The 9,563-nt window shown below is 35.0% G+C and overlaps 1 protein-coding gene across 1 annotated transcript; it reads left to right on the top strand.

The window, feature by feature from the left end:
• Positions 1-7: 7 nt before the first annotated feature.
• Positions 8-8,949, top strand: LOC117110567. Its single transcript, XM_033253325.1, has 16 exons — positions 8-451; positions 738-841; positions 1,361-1,458; positions 1,620-1,662; positions 2,027-2,268; positions 2,379-2,468; positions 2,636-2,812; positions 4,513-4,755; positions 5,354-5,560; positions 6,174-6,338; positions 6,637-6,921; positions 7,342-7,404; positions 7,538-7,754; positions 8,269-8,307; positions 8,710-8,901; positions 8,942-8,949. Exons 1-16 carry the CDS (start codon positions 255-257, stop codon positions 8,947-8,949), a joined length of 2,370 nt encoding a protein of 789 aa, XP_033109216.1. The 5' UTR covers positions 8-254.
• The last annotated feature ends 614 nt before the right edge of the window (positions 8,950-9,563 follow it).

Below are 9,563 nucleotides of genomic sequence, written 5' to 3'. Positions count from 1 at the left end.
TGTTTTGCAAGTTGCTTTTATCTGGGTTAAACTGCTATCCGTAATCACAAATGGGTATGATCAACGTAATCGTTGCACCATTGATAAGAATATTGTTATGGGGAAAGAAATGCAACTATCACAATTAAAGCAATGAAAAATGTGTATGCCTACAGAACGAATAGGTTAAAGACCTCTCTAGTAAAACGACATTGCAGGCCTCAATAATATTATCAATTTCTTTTCATATATAACAAATTTCATGAGGTAATTCAATGTGTAAATCAGAAATATTTATACTTAAAGCGGGGAATGTTCCAATGGAAATCTTGGCGCGTGGGCACGAAGCAATGGAAGCTTTTAATGATGCTCTAGCTGAGGGAGAAGCAGAGGTTAATCAAGGAAGGACAGTTTTTATGGGCCTCGAGAGAGTCGGCAAGACTTCTACTATCAAGTCATTTTTAAGGAATACGTAAGCTAAATATTTCCAATGTTTGCTTTACCTACTTAACCAGTAGAAATAGGTGAAGTCTTCAAATGTTTTTTTAAGAAACCTGTAATTCAAATAATTTTTGTATTTTTTTCAAGAATCGACAACTTTAATAAATGTACAGTATGAAAGCTTCAATAATATCAATCCATTATTTTAAGTACGTTTCTGCACATTTATTTATATATCTACGTTCTGTACATTATTTATTTTATAATGCTTTCTGTAATAGCAATATCTTTAGATTAATAATTTCATTTTGCTTTAGTTTTGATCCACATGAGGGTATTACTGACGCAATAGCCAACACAACGGTGTGTACCCATGAATCGCACGATGAATTGAATTGGAAGGAAACATCACCTGATCATTGTAAGTAAAGCGTAAACATTTTTGTAAAGTTATATAAATCAATACGAAGCAATGGGACTCATATTATGTGCTGTAGCTTATCCCAATTTTCAAGCAGCCTAAAACGGATGAGAGCAGGATGTTCCGCTGGGTGTGACGCTGGTCCACTGCAGGTTATTCCCAGCAATTTGCTGGTACCCATTGTTGATACAGCTGGGTAGATTGAAGCAATGTAAATAAAGTGCCTTCCTCAAAGACACAAGCGAAATGCACAGTGAAGTATGGAAACCCAACCTCGAAGTACAGATTCCAAATTATTGCAGTGTGCCTAACTGCTTTCACTATATGTGAAACTTCCTTGTACCTATCCTATAAGTCAATTCTTATCAAGGTTGGGATTATTGTAAATTTGTTAATAAATATGCAAATCACTATTCACCAAGAGATCTGTCTAAAATCAATTATTGAACTAACAAAATGAACTTAATCATATATTAAAATCTTATTTGAATAAATTAATTATACTCTATCTCTGGACAGCTGGTGCCAATGACATGTATGAAGCAAAAATTGCAGATTCCATGGCGAAAAGAATATTAAAAAAAGAAACTGAGAAGAATGTAGAAGTAACAAGACAAGTAAGATTTACACACTATCATTTTAGTGATTTTCACGAGCATTTAAGTTTTTTAATATTGAAATATTTATTGTTACTAACAATAACAAATAATGGATATAATCCTGCTAAAGTATATAATGGTTGATTTATTATTTCTTTTTGTCTTACAAATATTTGAAGAGCGAGTCACCACCAGCTAAAAAAAAGAGGAAATATAATCAGGGTAAGACGATCGTGTTTGCATTTCATAAGAAATTGATTTAATGAATACATTATTTTTAATTGGTATTTCACACAGAGGGCCATCACATGTCATAGCCTTGGTGCCGACGCACCTCTATTAACAACATAATACCTATGGTTGCTCATGGAACAAGTTCATGGTACATTGCCAAATGAAAACCACATGGAACAGCTAATAGAACTTGAAACAAGAGATAAAAAAAAAACTCTCACTAACTCACTGACACTTCACTATACCAAGCACTACCTAACCTTGTAGGGTCAGTGGAAAACCTCCATTATCCTACTATTTCTTGGTTTTTGAATTATGCATTTTTAAGTTTTTATTCTGAATCTTCTATAAGGACAATCATCATCAAATGTTGATGCCAGAAACCTGAAAATGGAATCAGATACCAAAGAGCAGACACAGGCACAGTCGATAGAAGAGGTCCCTGAAACCATCGCTACTAAAGTCCAGGAGCGTATAAAAGAACTCAAGTTCACAAAAGGAGATGCGACGCAAGAATTGCAAAAATCTGGCAACGATTTCATTATGAGCATCTGGGACTTCGGAGGCCAGCCGATATATCATGTTATACAACGAGTAAAGTCATTATATTGAATAATAAATTGAATTGAAAAAAAAATTATTCTAGGTATTTTTTTTTAGTTTTCAGTATTAAAAATTATTGATTGTGAATGATTTTCTTGTAGATTTTTATGGTATCTTTTGCCGTTGTTTGTGTGGTATTTAACCTAGAAGATGATCTTGATGCCCCCGCCAAAGTTAGGGATCCAACCACTGTAAGCATTATTTCTTATCAACATTTTATTCATTAGCAGGTTTTGCATGAATTTTATCAACTTTAAAATCAGGATTAAGTGATCTTTTACAGATGACTCACAGTACATTAATACATACGATAGTTTCTTAAAATTTTTTTACTGTATATATTTTTGTTTCATTTCAGGGTGATATATACGAACATCGAATGACAAACCTTGAGTTCATTCTGTACTGGATTCGTTCAGTATATACAAACAGTAGGGATTCAAAATTGGAAGATGGACAACCTTCACCACCAGTACTAGTGATTGGTACTCACCTAAACAGCCTCAAGGGGAATGAAGAGGAACAGAAAAGAAAGGTAAACAACTACGTCATGCACCAAGTCAACAATAAAACAGTATAAAGTACTGTAACATATCATATATAAACTACAAACAAAATAGAAGGTATTAAGTTATACCGCATATAAATGTGTACACTGTTGAGTATATACTTGACACTACTTGTAGTAGGAAAGGATTTGGCCTCAACGGCCTTTATAACCCCACATCAATCTGGTTCTGCTTTAAAGCTGTTCACCGATAGAGCCAGCACAACATCCATTCTTTGAAAAAAGAAATCTTTTCTATATATTATGTAGCATTTTTTTATAACGATTTATTGAAAATGTGACTACAATAACAAATTGATATTGTCACACAAATACAAAACAAATGAATTTTATATGGATGATAAAGGCCAAGACGTAAAGTGACAACATTTTAATTTTTTAGTTTTCTTTACTAATATTTGAACCAGCTAACTCTTCTGTGGTCACTGGCAACCATGACTGGCGCAAAACCAAAACAGCCATTATTTTGTGACCATAGAGATCTGTTTCCATTTTGGATGAATAAGGTTGTTTTTACATTTAACTGACTTGCCCACCCGACAATAAAAGGACGGCGGACAGCAAGAAAAATAGCTGAACAAAGCTGTAGGATTTTTACAAAGTAAAACATACAAACAGTAATTTTTTCTAATATTTTTTTAGAGTGTGCTGCATTCTTTAATGTGCACCTTATAACACATGGCCAACTGCATAATGCTTCCATTGTGTGCTATAATAATAACAGGATTTGCCCGACGGGTGGTCGATGTTCCCGACGAGAACAAAGTGGGTGTGGTCTGGCATCGCTCAACATCTTTGTGAACTGGTTCAGAGAAGGATACCCCCAAAAATATGACAATTTAGGGGTTTCAAAGGTTTATTTAATCGATTTAATATGTGGAAAATATATAATCTTTTTTTCTCCCAGATGAATTGTGGTTTTCCTCCCCTCAGCCTAGGCCCTCTCCCCCCTCGAAGCGCCGCCACTGCATCATAGCTGGCCCTCCAATCCATTTTAAACACAGAAAGTATATGAAAGGAATTGAACCAGGGGCCAAGTAAGCGGAAAGTATTGTCGCACACATAAAGTGCACGCGAATAGACTACTGGTACTTCTAATTATTTGCTCTGCTCTTTCTCGATGGGGTGTGGCATACGATATCCTCGGAGTCAAGGGGAAATCTTGCTTACTTATAAGATTGTTAAAGGATGTGTTTTAGGCCCAGATTCAGGATTGTCACCGGTACATCATCCTAATCAACCTCATCATCATCAAAATCATCGCTGTCGCTGTCATCATTATCATCATCTGTTCATCATCATCATCACGGTCAAAATTAATCAATCAATTTGTTAAGCGATGAACCGATTGACTGATTATTCGATCAATTATTGATTAATTTATATACAAAATCTTTGAATCACTGGACAACATTGGAATTATTACTTATTTGTTTCGGGTATTTCATACACTACAAAAATCTAAATCTAAAAATCAAACATTATTTTAATTGGATGGCATTTTTAGCAATGGTTGATACTTAACTAAGGTGATCACTTAAACACACATGGCTATTGTTATTTTATTGTTTGTTTTTACATTGCTTTCATTGCTGCCCTTTTGTTGTTGATGTTGTTGAATTTTTTTCATATTATGTCTGATGATTAATATTTTTGTTTAACTTCAGGTTGAAGAAATATTCAATAAAATTAGAAAAGCATTGGAAGGGAAACCTTATGAAAGCATGGTGTCAAGTTTCTTTGCTATTGAGAACAGCTTACCATTCGCCAGGAGCAATGCTTCTAAAATCATGGACCAAATATTAAAATTCGCAAAGAAGATGGTTAGAAAACTACCTTTGAAATGGTTGCTTGTTCAACAGGAAATTCAGAAGTTGAAAGAGAAGCATATCTACCTACCAACCAAAAAGGTTAGACATTTAATAATTTAAAGAAAGAGCAGGATGGCGCAACATTTCGGTTCTGCTTCCCAACCTTGAAGTTGGCGGTTCAATCCCTCGCTGTGAATTACTCTTCCGTCTAGGCTTCACCGATGTTTGTCTCTGTCCACCCAGGAGTATAAATAAGTGGGTACCTGGTAGGCTCAAACACAAAATTCGCAGATTACACCTGCAACATTATGGAATTCTCCCCAATCATGTGTACCATATGTGCTTGATGCAATGACAGGGTGGGTTGAGGGAGGGGGTTAAAAATGTGAAGCGCTAATTTAGAGGTCTTATAAGCGCTATGTAAGTCTAATTATTATTAACTTGTGATTATTATTTTCATTTCATTAAAACATTAAACTTTATAAGAACAGAAACAGCAATAAACAAGCACAAAGGAACAGACAGTAACAGCCCAAAATTGAACTTAATAACTGTCAGGCATTATTTTCAAGTAAAAACGTAATTTAATAAATTTGTCACTGATTTGCGAATAAACCGCCTTTGTCAGTGAATGTTTTGGTATCAATTTGTACACTAATTTAAAACCATTAAACTTGTTTTTTTTTTTCTTTATCAGGTGATCGCTTTAGTTGAGCGGTGTGCGGTCAAACAGGAGGAATTCAAACAAGATGCTCAAAGGGTACTGCTTGAGTATCTACACGACCTTGGCGAAATTCTCTACTTTCCTGATGACGATGCCTTAAGGGATATTATTGTTTTAGATCTGATAAAATTAGTTGACATGTTTAAAACAATAATCACTGTTATTGACCCTAAGCTTATGGTGAGCTAACTTCACATCATATAATATCTTAGAACCATGGTTTTCCCCCTGGGGTCTACCAAACTTCTAGGAGGTCGGCAAGCATAGCAAATGGAAACAAATTGGAACCATATTATTTTCATGTAAGGGAGGTTCATCCTGCTGGCACTGCCTTTAGTTAGGATCGGAAACATTCATGAATTTGACCATGTGGGGAGGGGGTGGGGGGAAAGTGGGGGGGGGGGGGGGGGGGCGTGACAGTGAACGAAAAAGGCAAGAATTTAAGTCTAAGAAAATAGCGGGATTATCTAGTTTCTAGTGTCTTTGTGTAATGAAAATGTTGCATATATAGGCCTAAGTTGAATGATGTAATTATAGAAGCAAAGGTATGTAGAGTGCTGCAGGTTTTTTTCCCCCTAAACCTCATATTGAGACTTAGTTGTGTAAAGCATCGTTGTATGTATGTTTGTCTTGTGTCAGGTATTGTCACCTAGAGTAATGTACATGTACCGTAATATATTAACTATTGACAATCCTTGATGCATGAGTTGTACTCCTAAATAAATAATAATAATAATAACATTTATAATGAAAACATAACCCTGTAGGCCTAAGTTAAAATTATTAATTACAGGAACAAAAACACATAGAGGCCTGGAGGAAATTGGACGCAGGTGTCCTTGAGGAGCATCTGTTAAGACATTTGTGGAAGAAGTTCAAGTTTTCAAATGAGACGTTTGAGTTCTTTGTATCTCTCATGCAGAAGTTTGGACTGGTGTGTGAGAAAAACATTACAAAGGTAATTTTAACTATACAGGTCTACCTCCAATTACAGATCATTTTTCTGTGATCTCGTAACAAAATTTGACGATTTATGTCTTATCTTTATTAATTTAATGAAAGACCAGAGCTGGAAACTCCGGTCCAAAAGTGGTTTTTAATTAGAGAGAGAGACCTGTTTTCTTTTTTATATAGTGGTCTGTTTCATAGCACCAATCTCAGACGATACAGTATAAACAAATTACAATTGTGGTATCATGAGCCATGAACTTATTTAAATGTTTTTTTTTTTTTTAATTTTTCTTTTTGTTTTCTAGAGTGGTTTTCGTGGCCGTATTTTCTACGTTCTTTCACGTTTAAAGCCTGAACGTATTGATAGACCCGTTAAGGATGATGGGATGCATGCAGTTTCAATCTTTCATGACTTTGGACGGTATCTACCTGACGATCTTTTCCAGCGAGGAGTAACTAAGTTCATTGAGGAATTCCAAGTACAAGATGTTGAGCCAAAACTGTCTTATGAGCATGTGGAGTTGAGTATCGATCAATTTCACAAAGTGGTTATGAGTGTAGCAACAATGAGGAATCGTCGTATGTTTAAAGTAAGTAGGACTATTATGATACTTTTTAAATTTTTTTTAATATTTTCATTACTTTCTTTATGAATAGAAAAGATTATACATAGCCTAAATGGTAAAAATATAGTATTATAAATTTTCAAATATGTTTATGCAAACACAATACACATAAGACTACAGATTTCATACATATGCCGGAATATAATTAATAAAAAGCCAAAGCCACTAAAAACATCATGTAAGCCACAAACATAAACATCGTCGTCACTGCAATCATAAATCGTTAAAAAAATATATAGGCCTAAATATAAGTGCTGTATATAAAAGCAATATGAAATATAAAGAACATACACACAGAAAAAAACTACTAGAACTGCCAAGAATAAATGAGTATCAAAATCATATTTGTCTTCAAATGACGGAGCTTAATGTTATGTTTTCTAGACAACAATCGCAATCTTGGAACCCAGTCAGCAAGATGAGCCCTCACCGACAGTGTGCAAGAAGGTACTACAACTTCCATTGATTTGAGAGACTTTTGAGAATTAATCGAATGTTCTAATGTTTTAAATTTATGCAATTCCTTAATGTACATTAATTATTTAACATAGATTTAACCTATATTTTTCATCTCCTCCAGGTACTGAGTTTCCTCGAAAAGGAACTAAAGCTATTTTGTCTGAGTGGTGTACGAGGCATTGAATTGACGAGGTACATTGCTTGCGAATGCAGTTCAGACTCGGGTAACGCCCACATGCAAATCGTACGCACGTTTGACCAGGATGTGCTGCCATGTGGAAGCAATATATTGCCGCGTTATCGTCGACTATTTGGAGATGACATGCCACGAGTGCAAGGTAACGTACAGTTATGTTATGTCATTCAGGTCTGCTTTGGTAAATCTATTTTGACAAAAATTAAACAACCGAATGAACTTATGCAGTAAAAAAGTGCGGTCTCACCACAAAATGAGTCACATCGTTGGTGAACACATATTGAGATATTCACCAAAACGTGGTTCTTATACACCTTAATTTTAAATGCTTGCATCTGTGGATTTACTTATAGTAGGGAAGCCATTCAAAGACCAAATGAAAGCTTATAATGTGATCTACCCAAATATAATATAAACTCAATTTTTTAATTTCTAACCATAAGACTCATTTTGTGGCGAGACCTCACAAATATGTTGGCTGTAAATGTTACAATATAACACAGCTGTAAGCTCTGTTATGAGAGAAAATAGTAGAAATAGAAAAATTACCAACGTGAAATGAACATAATTTAGCAAAGTTGAAAAATTTGGAAAAAATTTTGTTATCAAAGGCAATGTGTTGTTTTACCTTGATGTATTATTTCATTACTCTCTAGATCGTCCACAGTCTCAGCAAGTAGTACATATACCAACAGGTATGTTTATGGATTTTTTTCAATAATGGATCACAGACTTTATATGTGATTAAAATGGTGCTGGTTTTATTGAAAACAAACGTTTTGTTGCAACTAACCGGTTTTAAGTCATCTGTACTGCTTGATAATGGTTTAAAAGTTAATCTCATGCTATTATTTTTTCTGAATCTCCAGTCACTTATTTCATTATTTATTCGGTTTCTTAAACAACATTATGCATAAGCAGAAAGTGTAAAAAACTACTGTAATTTGGGAAGACAAGGGATCAATTGCATTGGCATCTTTTTTTCTTTTTGTTTTTTGGTAAAAGTTTTAATTTTTTTTTAATGGAGTGTCTAAAACTCATGTCAGATACAGTTGGGATAATTATGTTTTCTTTATAATAATTATCTTGCATGTTAGGTTTTGTGGATGACGCCACTATTGTGACAGTTTCTGACGAGTTGAGTCTCAGCTGGAGAAGGTTTGGTGTCCGTTTGGGACTTAAGTGGTCGAAAGTGAACAAGTTCAATGCTGATGGTACACAGACTCATAAGGCTGCCGAAAATATGATGAATTACTGGAGGAGCAACATCAGTAGCGATATTCATCAATGTAAAGTGTTGTGCACTGCTCTGAAACAACATGATCTTAGTCAACTAGCTGAAGAATTGTTAGAGTGTGAAATTAGCGAAGAGAATCTTGTCACTGAACAAGCAGGTAAGAATTTTAATGATTTTGGAAATACATAGCAAATTAACCTCACATTTTTTTTCCTACAGCTTGTTTCTATTTTGTTACCAAAGTAACAAATAGTACACATTATTGTCAATGATGTCATCAACTAAGTGTTTTTTACTCGTTGTTTAAGGAAAGTGTTGTAATGATCAAGATTTGCTGTTCATCTGTGACAAACTGGATCCCGAATCATGGAGGAGACTGGGAGTGCGTCTTGGACTCAAGTGGACCGATATAAAAAAGATAGCAAAAAACAACAGACAGGTCGAAGACTGCATCATGCAATTGCTGGTTACTTGGAGGAATAACCAATCTTTGAGCCAACAAGTACCAACCATGGTGAACGCTTTGAGACAACAGAAGCTTGTTGGACTTGCACAACTTGTACGTGAAAAGCATGGTTACAGTGACGAGTCAGAAGTTGCGCCAACTCAGATAAATCTGCCGCAAATTCCAACGCAAGGGCAAGGTTAGTGAAAATCTGTTGCCGTTTTGCACTTGCTGAGAATCATTACATCCCTTGCATCACGTTATGTGGT

This window comes from Anneissia japonica, unplaced genomic scaffold (assembly GCF_011630105.1).
Source record: "Anneissia japonica isolate Jap-2015-1 unplaced genomic scaffold, ASM1163010v1 scaffold21263_len101623_cov113, whole genome shotgun sequence".
In the NCBI taxonomy this organism is placed as follows: domain Eukaryota; kingdom Metazoa; phylum Echinodermata; class Crinoidea; order Comatulida; family Comatulidae; genus Anneissia; species Anneissia japonica.
Note: the sequence above shows the minus strand (reverse complement) of the source record. Positions and strands in the feature narration are given on the sequence as shown.

What these genes read in the sequence shown, in the direction of transcription:
- LOC117110567 (XM_033253325.1), top strand. Translation starts at nt 255, where the DNA reads ATGTGTAAATCAGAAATATTTATACTTAAAGCGGGGAATGTTCCAATG. An exon ending in ATGTAGAAGTAACAAGACAA is followed by an intron (nt 1,459 to 1,619) that starts GTAAGATTTACA and finishes AAATATTTGAAG; the next exon opens with AGCGAGTCACCACCAGCTAA. An exon ending in AAGTTAGGGATCCAACCACT is followed by an intron (nt 2,469 to 2,635) that starts GTAAGCATTATT and finishes GTTTCATTTCAG; the next exon opens with GGTGATATATACGAACATCG.